Raw genomic sequence first — 20,943 nt, 5'->3', positions numbered from 1 at the left:
ACACATTTTATCCTTCTTTTTGACTGTAATTTTTTTATTTGATGATAAATTACATCAAAAGTAAACACTTTACGTTATTATATCAATATTACAGTCACGTTTATTATTTTTGTAATTCTTATTCTTTATTTTTCTGTCAAATCCAAAAGAAAAAAACAAACAATTTCTAAAGGAAATAACCACAAAAAGTTTATTATATAATAAGTAAAATCGTTCAGATTAAAACTAGTTTTGTTGATTGTTTCCGTATAAATTTTAAATATTCCATACCACATCTGTCATAAATACCATCAACAATTATTGGCTGGTGATTAAGTAAAAGCATTGTCCACTCCCGTGTTATATAATTTATAAAATAAATATTTATACTAATCACTTATAATTTTAATTAATTAATTATTTGTGCCATTGACACGTCTCATCAACCAACATCGTTTGAGTGTGTCTTTCAGATATCGAAAATAATAAGGAATAACGAAAAAAATAAAAAAAAATAAAATATATACATAGCAATGCAATACAGGTTACATGAATTATTAGTATTATGCGTTAATTGTCATTTATTATAAACAGTATAGCAAAATTCTGCTGATTTTCAACGTTAATACTGCCAATTTCAGTTATTCTGCATTACTTGTATTTTATCTAGTATATTAATAATAACAGGTGTTTCCTCATAATTATTCTATAAATGATTTTTCGATCAATAACGGTTTTATACAAGCTAACTTTGAGATCTAGAACTTTGATAAATACAGAACTTTGATGAATACAAGATAACTTTGGGATCTAAATATATTCATGGATAATAGCAAAGAATTTTGATAGAGAATACAGAAAGCTAATTGACGTGCGTGGTCACCTTAACCGTTGATCAATACATAGGCATAAATATATTGTAGTTACAGTTATTGAAACAATATAGACAACAGACCATTACTGGGAGACCCAGTATCGAATCCGGCGAGGAACACCTTTAAATTTTCACATATATTTAAAATTTCAGTAAACAATAACCAGTACCAAAGCCCAAATAACGTTATAAAAGTAACTAGAACAAATTAATAGACATTTTTAAAAATACATAGACGGAGCTTAAATTACACGTTCGAACAATATGGCATTATGAGACGTCAAATGTTGCATTTTAACGTTTGTAGTGCGTAGAATATTCAAGCTTTCTGAGATTTAGAATGTTTTAAATAATATTTTTGATCTCATTGGAATATATCAATTCATTCTTTGTAACAAGTTTGCTTCCGTTTAAACAACCCATAAGTGAAACAAACATACTCGTACCTATATAATACAGAATTAAATAAGGAAACTTATCATAATTTATTTTATTTTTCTTGCCGTTTTTAAGTACGACTAAATAATTATATATTATTTTAACAATCCTTCATTCGTATTTGGAAGATCCGAAAACTCTTCGTCAGAACGCCGCTTGTCACCTCTTTTACATAGTAATAGGAAACTGTCCCATAATGATAGCATTATTGGAAGAATACACAGTCCTTGAATTATGGAACAAATAAGAAATATAAAACCTACTTTAAACATATCATTTAAATATCTATACGGAGCAAATATTAATGGAGCAATGCCCAAAAGTGATGAAAGACAACCTTGCACAATTGCCTTACCAGCAGTATCCAAACAATCTTGTAGTTTTTCATTCGGATTCTTTCCTTTACTCTTTGCATACGCATATGATATATGAGCTGCATAATCCGTACAAAATCCGGTGATCACTATTAAAAAAATTGTCCCTATTGGATGGAATGTAACCCCCCATACAGACATATATCCTATAGTTACTACTTCAATACAAGCTATTGTGAGAGAAATACAAAATGCACAAAAAACATTTGGTATCAAAATGATAAATATCAAAATAACTACGCAAGAACTAACGACTATTGATTGAGTTGCTGTGGGAATTACCATAAGGATAGAATCAAAGAAAATATATCGATAATTGTAACAATATACCGGAAGATTATATTTATCTAATACATTCCACATATTAATAAAAACTTCGTTTTCTTTCAGCGAATCATCAATTAGTTTTGTCTGAATAAAAAATCTGGAAGCTAATATTTCAGTGCCATCGTCACTGAATACAATGTCTTCGTTAAAGCGTTTGGTCCACTTGAATTTCAGAAATACTGTGCGTAAAGCATCGGTGAAGTCTTCGGGTCGACTCAAATTGTATCCTCTGAGAGAAATCCAAAACTGTGGATTCTTAATGAATTTTAGATATAGTCTCAGCCACGATTCCGTGAAATTACTCCCGGCCATATGAGGAGAATTCTCCAGTTCTGTCGTTAATTTCTCTAGATTATTCTGAATGTTTGGTTTGGAGTAATCCAGTGACGAGGTAACAATTATCTGGATTCTATCTTGATATTGTGAATAGAATGTTTTCTCATCGAGAAAGAAATTTAATATGTAAGAATTATCGTTAAATGCCGTTTCGATACCTGTAGAGGGCTGTATATATTTAGTAAAATAGATTCCTCCAGCCAGATACAAGAGAAAAAGTATAACAATTGTTACTTTTACAATTGGAAAAGTCAGAATCTTTCCTAAATGATTTTTATAACAAGTCATTGCTGTGTTATTTTCATTAAGTTTGCTTGAATAACAGCCGTACTTTATAAATCCCAGAATACCTAAAAGAAAAATACAGAAATATTTAAATTTTTATCTGCTTTTATTAAAATATAATTTAAGTTTCTTGCCTCTAAAAATTAATTTAATAATTATCTCAGTTAACCAGTTGGTAGAGATATGAGGTTCAACAAACTGCAATGGAACCAAGTAATCCAGACCACATCAAGGAAATAATACTTTTATTTGTAAAATGCATTTTGGTCTTCATTAAACTCTTCTTAGCCACAATTAGATATAGAAAAACAGATACTTACAACAGTTGTAAAATACTTATATTATAATTTAGCTTTATATATTAATATATGTACAAAATTAAAATTTTACACAGGGAAAAAACAAGAAAACAAGCCTAAAACATTTAACATAATAGTTATTAACAGTGTCACATGAGGAATTGTCTGTTTGAACTGTGAATAGAAATTATAATCAGATGGAAGTCAAACAGTTGCAGTATACCAATGTAAATCGTAACCGTTATATTAAATATTGTAGGTTTGTTTTTTCTTTTTATAAAATTATATATATTAAGCTAAATGTTTAATATAAATATTTTACAACTGTTGTAGATACCTGTTTTTATATAATTGTGGTTAGTGAAGACCGAAATACATTCTACAAATAAAATCTTATTTTCTTGGTGTGATTTAGATTATTTCGTTTCGCTGCAGTTTGGTAAGACTCATAACTCTACCAACTGGTTTAAAATTTGAAAAGTGAAAATTTATCTAACACGGATCACTTTTAAATTTCTGTCTTTAATTAATTAATTCCTTAAATGAAATTTTGTCTTTAAAAGATATCTGAGAATAAAGATTTCATTATTTCAATTAGTTACAAACGTTAGTTGTTTCTTTGATTAAAGACTATTTTTCATTTTTTAGTATTTTTATAACAAAAAGAATACTTTTTCTTAATTCAAATAAATCAACTAACTTCAAATTTCCAAAAACTTTTGAATATGGTTGAGAAAAATTTTAAGAAACATTTTAACGATAGACATAAACTTAAAATATTATCCTTTTTACGAAATTTAACTGACTATTTAACCATTAACTTTGTGTTATGTTACCTGATGGTCGTTCTTCCAGCTTAACAGGAACGAAGAGTATTGCATGCAAGTTCTTGGCTTCTCTATAACCATCCAGTGCAAGACATCCGCCGAAGAATGAAACTTGATAGATGTAATCTATGAAAATACTTAAAGCCATGTAACTTCCAGCAATCTGGAGAGTTCTGATAGGAGTTGTTAACGCAATTAACGAACACGCAACGTTAGTCAAAGATGTTATAGTAATCGATATGGTAGCCTCGGAATACGTTGTGCTCATTCTCTTTTCAACAGAATCTTTGGGATTGGTTTTTCTCCAAGCAGCTAGCAGAACAAATGAGTCGTCCAATCCAATACCTGAAGAATAAATACATTCAACCAATTGAGAGTTTTGACTTATATTGAATAATGTATTTATTTTGAAAAATGTATTTTATATACCAACCTACAACTATAAAAGGAACAACCAAATTTGCTTCGGTATATTTCATGCCGCAAAGTAGTAATATACCAAAGGCAGTTACCACTGCAAAGAAAGATGAGACACATCCGGAAACACCAATCAGCGGTTTACTTGTCACCCAGTCCTTCGTCAGACAAGTTACACTTGCAAACGTTATCATACATGCTCCGCCAATAATAATATGCCATACAATATTTATAAATACATTATTAATTTCATTATCGATACTAATTCCACTTATTTTTGATACGCGGATGTGAACGAAGGAATTTTGAGAAACGGTTTTCAGAAATTCTTCTTCCCATTTATGAGCAACTGCTTGTTTGCTGGAATTATGGTACTCGACGAAATAGAGTAAACGAAATGCTTGAAAATCTGTGATATAACTGTTTTCGTCAGTTGAAACTCCTCCTAAATTGATAGCATCTACACTAACGTGAGATGAATTTATCTCCACCGGATACCTGTTTAAAAAATAGGCTGTTAATCTGTGCTATACCTGTAGCCTAATATGTTTTTATTTTATTGTTCTGACTAAATTGAACTAATATTAATAACATATATCTGCAATTATTGACAAATAATTGTACATGATTTTGATTATTTGTGAGTTTTCTAGCATCGATGCAATGTTAATTGTACTTGTCGTTATAAGATTGAGATTAATACAGACAGAAGTAGTTTCATGACTTCAATATAACTAATTGTTTTTAGACTATTATTTTCAAGCTGATAGATTCTGACATATAAGTATCATTGCCGTATTATTTATGCAGTGGTATGAGTTATACTGATATTTTTTAATGAATTAAATACAATTGATTTTTTTTCCTAATTCGATTGAAAATTTAAGAACACAATATTAAATTTATTACTTTTTACGCATATTTGTACGGACAGACAGAAACTTTTATATTTTATCGCAAAAAAAAAAATCTTTTTAATACAGGAGTTCTTAACCTTTTTCGCTCCATGGATCTCTTTGCCAGTGGTGTGGAATTTGACAAGACAACAAGCACGTCATGTCGGTCATCTAATCGTTTTCGACTTTTTCTTTTCATTGTTACAAGTGCTGAAAATCCCTATTCGCAAACACATATTGTTGCAAACGGAAGCAAAGCTTTCATACTTTCTTTTACAAGATGAGGATTGGCTTCTCTTAGGGAACACCAGAATTCTCCGAGGCTTTTTGAGTTAAACTCTAACTGTAGTAAATTTTTTGTCCTAAAATTAATAAGTTCATCTTTGATTAAGTTAGCATCTGCAATACAGTTAATATCAGGAAAAAATAATAATTACAGATCCGTATTCAATTTTCATGCCATCAAACAGATAATAACTTTTAAAAGAGTTCTGTAATGTATTTAAGTGTTTGCAAATATCTCTCTTGAAAAAAATCTGACAGACAATTTTGTATTTCAACTCCACATTGGCAGAGTATTTACTCCAATATTGGTAAGAATGTCAGCCACTACTCTCTCATTCCATGTTACTAACTTATTTAAGAAAGTTTGTAATATTACAGTTACATCTATAATAATGACTTCACAACTTGAATTGAAAGATTTACTTCATCTGTATGATGAAAAAAATCTGTCAGGTAAGCGAACCCCTGAAAAAATCCTTTCTTTCAAAATGTTTAAAGAATGGGTTTTTTTCAAAAATGTGAAACTTCTGTTCGTAGTTCGAACATGCTTCAAGACTTGCCCTCCTGAAAGCACACTTCCATGTCGTAGAGAAACACTTCATACTCCGTTCCCGTTTCTTGACAAAAATGCGATGATTCGGAAAAAATCTTTTGATAAAGTTGATAACTTTTATGGATGTTGACAAAACTTTTTTAGGGTTGTTAGAAGAGTCTTTGTTACCAGTGCATGTGGGGGTAAAATGCAATGAATGAGGACCACTTGAGGAGCTTCATTATTCATTAAAGCAGCAAAATCAGATGTATTACCAAACATTGCAGAAACTCCATCAATGCAAAGAGAATGAAATTTTTATTTCCAGTTAGTTTCGTTTGTAAAAGCCTTTTTATCATTTCGAAATGTTATATTTCATTAAGAGGTTAGGGAAAATAAAGATAATGAGTTAACTTTTTCCAATCTAAGATCACAAATGTCCTAAAATCTTATCACGGACTCCTGGCTAAGAACACCTGTTTTAATAGATACGTTCAAACGAATATTATGAAATGTAGAATTTTCAAAAAATAAACCCTATATTTCGTAATCTCCTCCATGGTTTTGTTTTTATTGCCGGGAACGTATGGAATATATCGTCATTGTGTGGGTGTACAGTACATCCGTGTTCTGTTTACAAGTTTATTTGAATAGTCCCTCACGCCGCTGGTTCCACATTTCGCCTCTAGGAGCAGTCCATTTTTCTTCATAGAAGTCACAATCAAACAAGGGCGCCGCCAGGGAGGATCAGAGAGGCAGTTGCCCTCCCCTAAAAATTCGAAAAAATTATTTAAAAGCTAAGTTTTAATTAAAGTAATCTTCTTAGGCTTCTTGTAAGTTAAAAAAAATGTTTTTATTAAGATATTTCTTTTCCGGTACATAGTAAATGATTAAAACTTAATGAGTCGTTTTTATTTTACCTACATACAATTCATATCCTCTATCAATTTACATCATCTTGCCACCCCTGGCCCATTGGCTGGCGTCGTCCTTGCAGTCAAAGACATCCAGTACCTCGATATGTTGCAGCAGTGGTTCATGCTTCAGCTATAGACTGACAGAAATAAGTTTATTTACCAAAAGGGTGGAGCTCTTCATATATTTTCAAAAATAGGCTTTACTGCAACACATCCTAGCTCAGCTTGCAGCTCATCGGACAAGACCTCAGCTGAGTTTTATATTTTCAAATAGCTAAATAGCGGTTTACCGAACTCTATCTGTGATATGTCACGACTTAATCCTCGACAGCCTCGTCATAGCATACGGATAATTTTAAATGTCATTGGCATACTTATGAAATGCTCAGTATTATTAATTTATTCAGCATTAAAACAATGCAGAATAAATTACAGAATTTACATTGATTTACTGTTCATTTAGATTGTTTGATAAATAGGTTAACTTAATTCTTAACGAGAATACCAATATTGTTACAAAAATATTTGAAATTATAATTAAAATAATTTATGCTGCGTGTCCAAAAATTAAGTTCAAAATAGATAGAAAAAAAACAGACATCCACTTAAATTCTACACTCAAATTTAATACAGTAAATCTTCTGTATTTAGTCATTCCATTCTCATTCGTTTGATGCTCTCATACCATTGGTAATGGTATGAGAGCATCAAACGAACGTCCGTTTCTCTTCAAAAATCTGCTGCATGGTACTATCATTTTATCAATAATTCTGTCACACCACACATATTCACAAATCTATTTGTGAATTTCCGCTGTGGATTATCCTAATTCAAAAATTTGATTACTGGGCGGATCTCCCAAGTAGCAAAAAGTACAGAGAACATTTCAACGCCCGAGTACAACACTCAAATTCAACATGGAAAACGTAAAATATGTCAGTTAGTCTTTGCTTGATCTCCATTATGACAGAAATCAATCAACCATAAGCTCCTCTTAAGCGGAAACGTGTAAACGGAACTTAATTTCTGGACGAGTACGTATAAAATTGAAGTATTTATTGTATCAAAATTGAAGATCTTTCTTATTCATATAAACAGTTGCATGATAAAACAACAAAAAATAAAATATGAAAGGACAATACTTACTTAATTTTCAGCTTTTTTCTTCTGACATCTTCAAATTTAGTTTTTAAAGATAATAAACTATTTTGATAACACGCTCCTTCCGATTTCATACAGATATCGGAATACGTTACGCTTTGTCCTTCCCATTGTATTTTTATGTCGAGAATCTTTTCGTTTAGCATTTGTAATTCATCAAATACGTATTCACGCATCATTGTTCCTCCATCTTTACACGTCGCTATAATACCGTTCATTCCTTTATACATTATTATTCGTGAAAGATCAAAATCTATAGCATTTTCCGGAAAGAACTTCTCAATTTCTGATCTGATTTTCAACGTTCTTCCGTTTGATGGAACAAATAAATATTCCGTATCTTTAATAACTTGTAGCCTTAATAAACCCAAAGCGGCTAGAACAGTGAACACAAATGGTATTATTACAAAATACAATGGATGACGTCCAATCAGCCGTCCAAGGTGACGAAAACTTGAAGATAAATGTCGATTAACTGCAAAAAATTTCTCCTTGTCACACTGCATGTTCGATGATATTAGCTGGAAAGATCACTATCAGTTTTTACTGCTTATCTGTAATTAAATATACATTAATAATATTCCACTTTAAATTTGTTTAACACTAACTTTGACAGATAATTTATATGATGACTTGAAATTTAATAAAAATCCTGAAAACAATTCAAGAATCAATTAGTAAAAAGCGAATTAATCGCAATTATCTTAAATTTATACAAAAACGATTACCACTTTTAGGACTGATCAAATTAAACTTAGTGATTTAGAAGAATGTTTGTATTTGACATTTTAGGTATTAAATTTACATATAATATTTAAAAAATAATACAGTAATATCATTAATTAAATAAAAAGTAGCATCATGCGTCAAAGAACACTATTCAACACTAAAGAACACCTTTTAAGTTTCACGAAATTCTTTTCCATAATAAACAAGTTAGTAGGATTAAACGTCAGATATTAAGAAAATCCGATACTCGATGCGATTATGATCTTTTTTTACGCTTTCTTACTTAAGCGTATAAATATTTATAAGAAACATATTATAATTCCAGAATGAATTAAGTCTTTATTGAAGCGTATCCTCTTCTATCTTGCTTATAGAATTGTGTTCGTTCTTAAAATCTGTTCTATCGATTTTAATTAAACTTTCTTATTTTCCATTGATTGAGACGAGGAATCCAAAAATGTAATAAACAATGAGAGTCCATGACTTCGTTTTTGAGGTATAAGATCGTTTCACGATCTCGCGCGACAAAGCGATATCGCACTAATCGCACGACAAAGTCGCGCGATGTTTCAACGCCCTAAGCACGTCTTCAATATAGAATCGAGTTCGTCCTCAAAATTTAATGGGCGAATGTTGACAAAACTTTGCCATTTTCTATGAATTGAGACAAGGAAATCAGAAATGTAATGTGGGAAATGTAATGTAAATGTAAAAAATCCAGCAACGAGTTGCTTAACTTTCACGGCAACATTTAAAACTGAGTGTGTGGAGTCATCCGTTTTGACTTTTCATTTTAAACATTTTTATATTTTTAATTATTATGAAATGGCAAAAAGAATAACTTTGAAGGTAGGGATGTGTTTTATAAATAAAAAAAAAAATAAAATAAAAATTGGTAATAACGAGTAATTTATGTCCGACCCTACTCGAGATATAACACTCGACCCATTTATTTCTCCACCCCGTCAAACTTTAACCACCAAAATTTAATAGTATCGCTCACTCTAATATACAAACCTTTTTGCAAAAGGCACAGGAATCATTAAGCATTAAACAGGGTGAACAAAATTGTGCCTCCCCCCACACACTAACATCTGTACATACAGAAATCACCTCCGAATTATTTTGCATTTCAAGATCCCAGAGCCCAAAAATGTAAAATTCTTGGGGGTCATTTTTTGACCGATCGCCATACTTTTCCTCTGTTATATATTATAGCCGGCCAACTAACAATCTGTGGCTTTGTTTTTGAAAGGTTTTGTTTTCTATTTGTGTCCCCCGAGAAGAAAAATTGGTTTCGTGGGATAAGGCAACACATCACATGAGCGATCTACCAAGGGAGATGCCTCCCGGGAGGACTTTTGTAACAAAATTAAATACTACTTAGTTGTTACACATGAAGAAAAGACGGTAAATACATGTGACACACCCATTTTTGAAGCTCGAACCCGATACTAACTACCAGTGTTACACACGAAGCTCTTTGACACGCATTGAAGCTCACGACACTCAGCTGTTTTATTCATTCGGTTACTGGTAAACACCGGCCACGCAGGAAAGATTAAAAATAGTAAGGAACACATCAATTACTTGCCTTGTATTCACTTATGCTGGAAATTTTCATCTGTCTTCATCAAGCGGCAAATTTTCTAAATGAAATGGAAGTCACTATAGAATCGAAACGTTATTCTACGAGATAGCGCTTATTAATAAAATAGTCTTGATATCACACTGAATTATATTTATCGTTAAACAGTGGGACATTAATTATATGTCATATTTCTCTGGTGTTTTACCTCTGTATATAAAAGGAAATTTCAAATTACCTAAGGTTATTACTAAAGTAGTCAAACAACTCAATAATAATTATAATTTATTTTATTATTTATAAAAATGATATGCAGATTAAGCGAGGATTTCCCCTTTCCTTGTTTACCTTTAATGAAACTTCTCTCATTAAATTTGTTTTTCTGATTCAATTCCTCATTCAATTTTACCAATAACTTCGAATCATTTGGAACACTTTTACGAATAAATATCTACAATTTTAATATAATTGTTTTTCTAATATATGAAATTTCGAGAAAAATAGAAATAAACGATTGTATACTTTCATTTCTTCTTACGTTTAAAAATATTTAGCATTGAATAAAACATTTTTTTTCGAATTCAAGTCTATTTTTAATTAAACTCAACGGAAACTCACAATATTTCATAACCTATGAATTAGTTTTAAAAACATTAAATAAATTTTAAAATTCAGTGGAGAATTTCTTTTTTAATTATTTATTAAAATATGTTTGTATAGAATCTGTTTCTCGAAAAGAAAATTTTGTTTTCTGTAAGCACATTAAGTAATGAAATAGAAAAGGTCTAGATGTAACGTCAGTTATAAGAAAATTTCTAATTAAAAATACGAAAAAGTTGTGTTAATCTCAGCCGGGAGGATATATTAGGGAATAATGACGTCAGTGGTTTTTCCTTTTTCAAGGAATTTCTTTGAGAACCTGAGATCGAAGCTGGCAAGAACGGACAGAAATAATTCAAGGGCAGTAAGTTTTGGTTGCTTATCGCCATCTGTCCACCCCATTTTGGATCTTTAAATGGACTCAACGGGGTAGATGAAAGACGAGACCATATATAGAAACCTTATGGGCAGGAGGCCTTGATATACGTACTTTCATTTAAGTAATTCCCCTAAAAGGAATTAGATAGAAGACCGATATGACTCTGTTGCTAACAGTAACGTATGATGCACAGGGGCACGACACTACAAATTTGAAATGGAGAACATTGGTTTATGCAACATGGTTCAAGTTTACACTTGAAATTCCTATTAATAATAGCTTTGATTATTGGGAAAACACATTGGGCATTGCGTGTGGGAAGAGCACTTAATCACAATGTTAAAATATACAATTTCCGGTGAATAGTCCTTGACAGAAAATAATATTAAAAGAACGTTTGTATTTGATATTTTAGGTATTAAATATATACAATATTATAAAAATTATTAATATCTTTAATTACATAAAAAGTAGTAAAGTGCAAATACAGGTTGTCGCAAAAGTTCGTAGATTTTTAAAAAATTATTATAAAATCCACAAATTGGCGTATTACAGTAGGGATTGCACCAAAGGTTTATCATGCAGGCGGATTTTTTGGCATCAGAAACCTTTCTATTTTAGATTCTCAACTATAGAAAACACTGTACCGTTTGATCAAGTAAATACCTCAAAATGTTTGAAGATTACGTTTGATGCTCGCATTAAAATCTTCTTAACACACACGTTCATGCAAGATGGAGCAACCCTCAAGTAGCATCTTCTATAAAGCAATTGCTAATAAACACATTCGGGCAAGAACGACCGTTTACCTGTTTTTGCGAAAATGTATATCCCTTACTGTCTCCGGATTTGACACCTGTGAATTTATAGGCAACCTAAAGTCTACAGTGTACACTAGGAGCCCAGCCTCCTTAGCTCATTGAAAGATGCGATCCGCCGTGATCCCGATACCAGATATGTGACTGATGCCATGACCCGCTTGCGCAATATCGTTGGTTGTGGTGGCGGGCACATTGAACAACTGTCGAAGGATGCTCACGAATGAAAATGAATAAATATGACTTTCCCCATACTCTTCTGATTGTGTAATAATTTGAAAATTTCAACTAATATTTTTTTCCTGTGTCAAAAAAATACGCTTTCATAACAAGCCTTCTGGTGCAAGCCCCACTGTAATATGCCAATTTGTTCATTTTTTGTAATATTTTTAAAAGTCTACGACCTTTTAGATAATACAAGTGTCTATGCCATACCTTTACATGATAATGTTAAGTAAATTATACTACAAATATTAATACCTAATGAAGTAACCCTGTACATATTACCTGAATAGTGTATTGTATTTTCAAACACATTGCAATAAAAACACTTTAAATAAACACGAACAAAATATTTTTTGCAAATTTTTAATAAGGAAACTTCTTCGAACAGTCACTTCTTGAACCGCTTTGTAATACTTAATTTACTCATTTCTGTAAGAAGTAATGTCACTTTGTATCGAAGCATCAGCAAGATACTCTATGCAAATAATTCTTCCAATAACAAGAATTGATAATAAAAATAAAAGCTGATATATAAGATATTATTGCCGATATCTGGCTGTCCTCATTACAATTAATTAATTAATATTAAATAGACTGTTAAATCTACGAAAGGAAAATACGACTTTTTAAGTCACTTGTTAAAGTATAACGTACTGTACATTTTAAGTACCGTATGACGAAATCTAATCTACATATATAAAATAACATAATAAAAGAAGAAAAATTGTATATTTTTACGATTCAGTTCAATAAATAAATTCTAGAATTTTACTCGTAAAATATATTTCCAAACTTAGCCTATTTTCTGCATGTGTTCTTCAAAGAGAAAAAATTAAAAAATAGAAAAAATATATATATATTAATTACTTGCATTGTACTTACTTATGCCGGAGACTCTCATTTCTCTTCATTAAGTAGCAAATTTTCTGAATTAAAAGTCAGTATATAATCAAAACTTTCTTCTTCAGAATAGAATTTACTAATAAAATACTTTTTTGTAAACAGCTGAAAATTCATTTATTTTCAAACAATGGAACAATTTCGTCTTTCCTTAACTTTATACCTTTATACTAAACATAAAAAAATAATTTCAAAGTTTGTACGATTATATCGAAAGTAGTCAAGCAACATAGTAATTTTATTGTAATTTATTTTATTACTATAATAACTGTTTGCAGGCAAAGCATAAATTTGGCTGAAAGTTTCCCTTTCCTCATATACAAGTATACATATACATATATATATATATATATACAAGTATAAGTATGATAGAATAATTTTAGCTTAGCTAAAGTTATTCTATGTTGATGGTTATCTTAATCTCTGTGGTGTTTATTTGTCATTTGTATTTATATTACACGGCGCGAATTGAATATTGATTGACGGAGCAAGGTATGAACAGTATTTTCATTTTATGTAAGGGGATGAGGAGCTTCAAATACACGTCTTTCCCCAGGGCGGCATAAACTCTAGCTCCGGCTCTGACGGTAGGCATAAAAATTATTAATACAGAAAGTTCTGAAAACTGTCAATAGGTAGAAGCATTTTCTACACAGTTTCCTTTCGTTTAGGTAAAATACTGGATTTACCCGCTTTTACTTTCCCCGTTGTAGCATAACACGGGGAAGTATTGTAAACGTCTGGTATTTTACCCTCCGTGTCTTTGGAACCTCGATGTCATCAGACCTCTGAACCCAAAAATATCAAAAAACTAATACCGGAAATATCGCCGTCCATTTAGTTTAATATCTCAGAATGGAATAAAGATTAAGAAAAAAATTTGCACGGAGACTTGTGTATAAGGGACATTCTCGCTATTCAATTTTGGTAAGATAAAAGTCGAGGGGTGGGGAGATAATGGGGTGGGGTGGTCGGACATAATGACTATTATAATTCTCTACTATATTGGTGACTTAAATTCAATGTTAATTAGTCAACTAGTGTCAAATAATTTAATATTTAATAATTAAAAGCCAAAATTGCGTGTGATAAATCGCTGTTAAATACAATTCATTCATACAGTTGTATTGTTAACATCACCAACAATTTTTATATTCTGGAAATATCGTATCTATACTGTATAATTTAACTAAATTGTTTTATTATTTCTCTTTTGTAAATTATTTTACCACAGACTAAAGATAAAATTTTTTCTCGAAAGCAAAAAAAAACATGTCTTATGTTCGTTATATGTATAATAAAATAAACGAATAATTTAACGTTGTCGTTTCTTAAACTATTATTTAATTAAAAATAGAAATAAGTAACAAACTAAACCAGAGATGCTGAAGACAGACTGAGATTTTTGCCTCAAAATGTAGATTTTTCTAGTCAAGTAAGAGAAAAATGGGGTAATTTTATATTTTTGAAGGACAAATTAAGGAATGTGTAATTTATTATTTCACTATAATTAACTTAATACTATAAATTAAGTGCTTTTAAATTTTTTATTGAATTTCATGTACTATTAGTTGGCATGAATTCAGAAAAATCCCTATAGAGCCTGTTAAATTATCTATAGTTTTATCAGAATGCTATTATATAATTGTATAACATCCTGACATACATAAAGACATATAAAATAAAAGACTTTGCTTTTAATCTCAAATATTTCTTAATTCTGCTCGTTTATTACGTGTATTTGTTTACTTTGTTATAACATGAAAATTATAACCCAAAAAGTTAAAATGGTCAGATGTGGCTAGTAATTAATAATTATTTTGTAAACTTTAATGATGTTAAATTCTTTGTTCTCAGTATTGCAAGTATTTAAACTCAACAACTAATTTAAAAGTAAGGATAATCTTATTATTTCTCGACATTTCGTGGAGTCTACTTCTTGAATAACAATCGCAGTTTTGCCAAAAATACTAAAAATATTTATATGTTTGAAAATTTTAATTGTATAGAGTGAAAGGAGTAAAATTATTTTCATGGGGACGAATTATACCTCGTTTGAGATTCCAACTTATTAACTGAGAACGTCTGTAAATGCAGCTTTCCCTTTCAGATTAGGAGTGTTGTTGTATAGTCTATTATTACTGTATAAAATCCTTTCTAGTAGCTTGGTCTATTATTAAAAATTCCCTTATTTGAAAGTCTAAGAGATTCCCACTATGAAGAACAAAAACACACGTTAATCCTTAATTCGTTTTGGACTAAAAAATGAAAGGAAAAGGCAGTGATGTTATGTAATTCGTATCAGCTGGTTAATATCTTTACTGTGTTTAAGTTATTAAGAAAAACAGAATGTTAATTACACCAATAATTTATGCAGTCTAATCAATAGGTCTTGTATAATTTTTTATATTAATATACTATGTTGAATTTACGTAAGTTGTTATCAATAATAAAAACATAATTTCATAAATTTAAAGCAATGCTATTGCAGGCATTTTACATGATGCATGTATTTTGGTCAGCATTTCGTACAGTTATTTTTACTCGTAGATGATCATTAATGATTATCCGTGAGTTAATAGAAATTATGTTTAAAATATCCAGCGTCCACCCCTTAAACGACCAAAGAATATCAGTTTTAATTTGTTTTCTTAATACTTACCTTGTTCATAGATTTTCGTCTGACCACTCTTAAAAGTCCAGCCAGTTTTTTTTAAATTCATATAAACATTCTGGAGAAGAAAATGATACCACAATTTATAGATAACGTATACCGTATTTTACGGATTATAAGACGCTACGGACTATAAGACGCACCTGAATTTTGGAGGCAATTTTTCGAAGAAAAAAGTTCGTTTTATAGTCCGTAAAATACGGTATCTTTCATACATTATTTTATATAATAAATATAATTCGTTTTGAGGCGAAATCACTCTTAATTAAGCGTAAATAATGAAATCAATTCAGCGATTTTATCCATTGGGGTGCTCATGCACTGAATATACTTGGTCACAGCATTTATTCAAAAAATTATTTATTATTATTTAATATAAAATGTAAAATCTTCACAGATAACCTGAACAAGCTTACAAGAAATTATGTTATGCATTATCACGTAAGTGTAACAACGCATTTGAAGTATCAGATACATGCAGATTTTTTGTAGAATTCTTTCGTTTGATAATTAAAACAATATTATCCCAGATGTTAAGAAGCACGGGCAACAAAATAATGGCATGTAATGTAGAAAACAATACAACCAAAAATAGAATCTTAAATATGTCCAAAAGTATACGATAAGAAGAAAAGCTTACAGCAGAAATTCCTAAAACAGTCGAACCGGCAGCTTGAATAATAGGATGTCCTGCAATCCGTAAAGCTTCTTTCATTCTTTCTTCAGGCGTGTCTGCTTTACTACACAAATAACTGCACGATATATGTGATACATAATCCACACTAAACCCAGCAATGAGAACTAATACAAGTGTAAGAGGTGCATTCAAATGTACACCCCACGCTGAGGAGTAAGTAATTGTTGAAGTGACAATAGACAATACACTGAAAAAAATACACAATGCACAATGCAAATTTGGAATAAATATAAAGAACACGATGATTACTGTTACACTACTCGCACAAACGGATTGAGATAAGTAACTTAAAACATTCACAAAAGAATCAGCAAACTGTAAATCGTAACAATAAATCATTGCATTTAAGCCGGAAGAATCCGTCACGTCATATAGATGTCGAAGAAGTTCAACTTGCATAGCAGAACTGTCAATAGTCCTTGAGTTGACAAAAAATCTGGAAGCAATTATGTTTTTCTTGTCTTTATCGAATACGATATCTCTTTTGAAACGTTTGGCAAAACGAAATTTGAGAAATACATTATGAAGAGCTTCGACGAAATCTTCCGGATTGCTCATATTGTATCCTCTGAGCGAGATCCAAGAAAGCGGATCTTCGATAAACTTTACGTAAGTCCTCAGCCACGATTCAGTCAGATTATATCCACTCATATTGGGAACATTTTCTAACTGAATCGTCAGATCTTCTAGTTTGTGTTGTGTGTCAGGGTCCGAGTAATCCAACGGTGTGTTGATTACAACTTGTATTCTTTCTCTGTATTCGGAAAAGTATTGGTAATCGTCCTGGACAAAGTTGTAAGCATAAGAATTTTTGTAGTATAAATCAGAATGTTTTAAATTGAGTTTAATGAATTTCGTAAAATATATCCCGAGTGAGATATATATAACGAGAGAGATCACAACAATGCATTTGGTGATTTTGTAATTCAATATTCTACCCAATTCGTCGCTGTAAAAATTCCATTTTTTGTTTTCTGAATTAAATTGTTTTTCAGTTGAAAATCCTACAGTGAAAATTCTTTTCAAACCTGCAAATAAAAAATTTCTTGTCAATTTAATGCACTATGCATATACAGTATATACAGTCGACTCCGCATAAGTCGACACCTCAAGGGGAAGTGGAAATGTGTCGAGTTATCCGATGTGACGACTAAAGCGAAGTTGGAAAAAAACCACAAAACCACAATTAATAAAATACAGTGCCTTATACAGCAGTATAGGCTTACAATACATTGTGTCCTCCATTTACAATTACTCTGTAGATAAAAAACTGAAAAATTCGTTTAGTGTTGTTTGTTTTGAGCACTTAACTGTCTCGACTTTCCTTTTCAACCATCACGAACGTCTTGAAAACATCATCTTCGCAATTGTCAATCGTTGGCAAGTAACGTCTAAGGATTCTTAATGCCTCTGGCGTGAGAAAATGCAAAATTGGATTCCGGTGTGACGTTGATGTAGATTGTATATTTTCTTTTTGTTTATCTGTTATTATTTTATACATAAAAATACATAAAATGTTAAGGCATTTTTATTAATATGTATATATATTAATAAATAAATCGACTCCCCCTTCTGAAAAAAAATGAGTTCGCACCACACGTGCAGAGTGAATTTATTTTTTCGGGAGGGGGTGACGACTTATCGGAGTGTGGGACAACAAAAGTATGTCGACTTATGCAGTGGTGACGAGTCAAACGGTGTCGAGTAAACCGGAGTTTTTTTAACATTAATGCCTATGTAAGTCGGCCGGGACCACAGAAAACTGACTACTTAACCGATGGTGTCGAGTTATCCGGGTGACGACTTATGCGGACTCGACTTTATATGTTAATATATAAATCTACAATAGATTATCAGATTGTTAAGATAGATAATTAACAACAATGTTGCTGTTTAGACGGGTAGACAATCATCATGAATACCAATTACATCTTACCATCTTTGCTGCAAACTTTCAATCCTGCGAGCATGGGGGGCAAATACAATGTATCATTAGAGTAACACACTTTATATTAGTTTATTGTAATATGTATATTATATTGTACATGTATAATATTATTACATGTTTTAATTTAATTCCATAAAAATAACTTTACGGGAAAAATCTTACCTGAGGTCCGATCCCATTTCACAGGTGCACAATATACGGCATGGAGATTTTTACTTTCTCTGTATCCACTAAGTACCAGACATCCGCCGAAAAACGACAATTGATACAAGTAAGTAAATATAAAACTAACTGCCATATATGTAAATATTATTCTAATACATCTATATGGAGTTGAGAATCCTATGAACGATGCAGCGATATTTGTCAGTGTGGTTATGGTAATTGAAATGGCAGATTCAGAATACGCATCACCTATTCGCTTCTCCATACGATCTTCTGGGTTAGTTTTTCTCCAAGCGGATAGTATGACGAACGAATCGTCTAAACCTATTCCTATAAACAACAAATAGATAATATTTAGTGTGCTATTGTTAAATATATATATAATTGTTAGAAGATATAATAAAAAATACAGACCTACAACAATGATGGGAATGATTATATTCAGATCTACATATTCCGTACCAAACAATAACAGGAAACCGAAAGCAGCTACAGTACCAAAAATCGATGCTAAGTATGCAGCAATACCAATCCACGGCTTACTTGTTACGCAGCTTCTGGTCATGCAACTCAAAACAGTGAAAGAACACAGAAAGATCTGCGATATGATGAAGATTGGAATATTATATATTGTTAACTTATTAAATTCCTCTTCATTAGTTTTTCCGGTAAACACGGAGAATTTAACATATTCCAGTTCTACTTCATTCAATATTTTCAGAAAGTTTTCTTCCCACAACGTAGCAATTTCATTCGCTTGATTGCTGTTGTCAATGAAATAAATCAAACGAATTGCTTTGAAGTCTTTCACTAGACTGTGTTCGTCTGTCGTGACACCACCCAATCCTAATGAATAAATCTGAACTTTTGACGATTCTGAATTGATATCAATTGGATACCTACAAAACAACATTCTTTTCTGTAATATATTCAGAATTTGTAACTTAAAACACTTTAATAATTTTAAATAAAGAATTCATATCCACTTTACTGAAGATATATTAATGTGTTTAAGATCTTAATCACCTTAATTCTAACGCTAATATACTTTATTTCCATTAAAGTACTATAGAATTTTCTATTCGACTAATTTTACAAATGAATTATAAAAGACATTCATACCTTATTTTAAAGTTTCCTTTCTGAAATTCCGTAATTTTCGTCTTCAAATTTAATACGTCGTTTCTAATACAGTGACCCTCAATTTTACAACAAATATCTGCAAATCTGTAACTTTTTCCCTTCCAGATAATACTGATATTACGTATTGTTTGATCCAGTAAGTGTAATTCGTCAAAGATTTCCTTTAGAAACATAGATTCTCCACTTTTTGCAGTTGCTATGACAGCTCCGTATTTTTCCATTTTCGTCAGTCGTAGAATATCATAATCTGTATAGTTTTGTGGATACAAAGTTTCGACAACCGACTTCGCCATCGTAATTCGACTGTTTCTTCTAATGTATAGATATTCGACGTCTGTCGTCATCTTAAAACGAAATATTCCAAAACATGAGAGGACAGTAACGATAACAGGAATAATTATGAATCTTAAGGGATGTTGTGCGATATGGTATCCCAAATGTCGAAAAGCCGTAGTTAATTTTACATTTATGCAATTTAACTTTTCATTTTTGCATGCAGCCATAACGGGAGATAAAATCTTATTTTAAGAGCGAATTATTCGTCAAATGTTATCTGTAAGATAAATAAATATTTTTATTATTAGTGGCAACGTATAATATAAATATAAGCATTTTACATTTATGCAGTTGTAATTCGGACTTCGAAGTTACGAATCATAATTGGATCGCAGCGCCGGATCCAATAGGTGCGAGGCCCGATTGAAATTTTTTTTGCGAGGCCCCTCGAACTTTAACAAAATTAATTAACAGTTAATTTACATATTGAAATATAGATTTTAAATATTTATTTAAAACAAAATCCAAAATCCTATCAAAATCTAAACGGTAGCCATCGGAAAGTACATAAAAATCTAAACGATGTTTATTATGATTTTTAATAACTTGTGCCGTTGTCGAGTAAACATAAATTTGCAAATCACGAAAGACTGGCAATCATGTAATCAGGCGCAAGCGTTATTAGAATAAGTATTTACAGCTTTGTGCTGTGAAAAAACTCCCCAGAATTACGATGTGTGCAAGCAGACAAAGCCTCATTATAAAGTTTCTACTAATTTTAATAGTTCTGTTCAAATATTTAATAAAACAGTTTTTAATTATTCTTTGCTGGATTTTTTCCTTTTTTTTATCGT

The 20,943-nt window shown here is 31.0% G+C and overlaps 2 protein-coding genes across 2 annotated transcripts; both read right to left on the bottom strand.

The window, feature by feature from the left end:
- Positions 1-1,358: 1,358 nt before the first annotated feature.
- LOC136974035 (patched domain-containing protein 3-like) lies at positions 1,359-8,492 on the bottom strand. The gene is made up of 4 exons (XM_067268810.1): positions 7,933-8,492; positions 4,173-4,654; positions 3,749-4,084; positions 1,359-2,678 (listed from the first exon to the last, which is right to left on the bottom strand). Exons 1-4 carry the CDS (start codon positions 8,451-8,453, stop codon positions 1,387-1,389), a joined length of 2,631 nt encoding a protein of 876 aa, XP_067124911.1. The 5' UTR covers positions 8,454-8,492; the 3' UTR covers positions 1,359-1,386.
- Positions 8,493-16,231: 7,739 nt separating this feature from the next.
- On the bottom strand, positions 16,232-20,467 carry LOC136974048 (patched domain-containing protein 3-like). Its single transcript, XM_067268824.1, has 4 exons — positions 19,793-20,467; positions 19,085-19,569; positions 18,668-19,000; positions 16,232-17,585 (listed from the first exon to the last, which is right to left on the bottom strand). Exons 1-4 carry the CDS (start codon positions 20,314-20,316, stop codon positions 16,288-16,290), a joined length of 2,640 nt encoding a protein of 879 aa, XP_067124925.1. The 5' UTR covers positions 20,317-20,467; the 3' UTR covers positions 16,232-16,287.
- Between the last annotated feature and the right edge of the window lie 476 nt (positions 20,468-20,943).

The sequence above is a fragment of the Centruroides vittatus genome, unplaced genomic scaffold (assembly GCF_030686945.1).
Source record: "Centruroides vittatus isolate TY-2023 unplaced genomic scaffold, ASM3068694v2 contig_337, whole genome shotgun sequence".
NCBI classification, from domain to species: Eukaryota; Metazoa; Arthropoda; class Arachnida; order Scorpiones; family Buthidae; genus Centruroides; species Centruroides vittatus.
The sequence above is the reverse complement of the archived record's forward strand: the minus strand, read 5'-3'. Positions and strand labels throughout refer to the sequence as shown.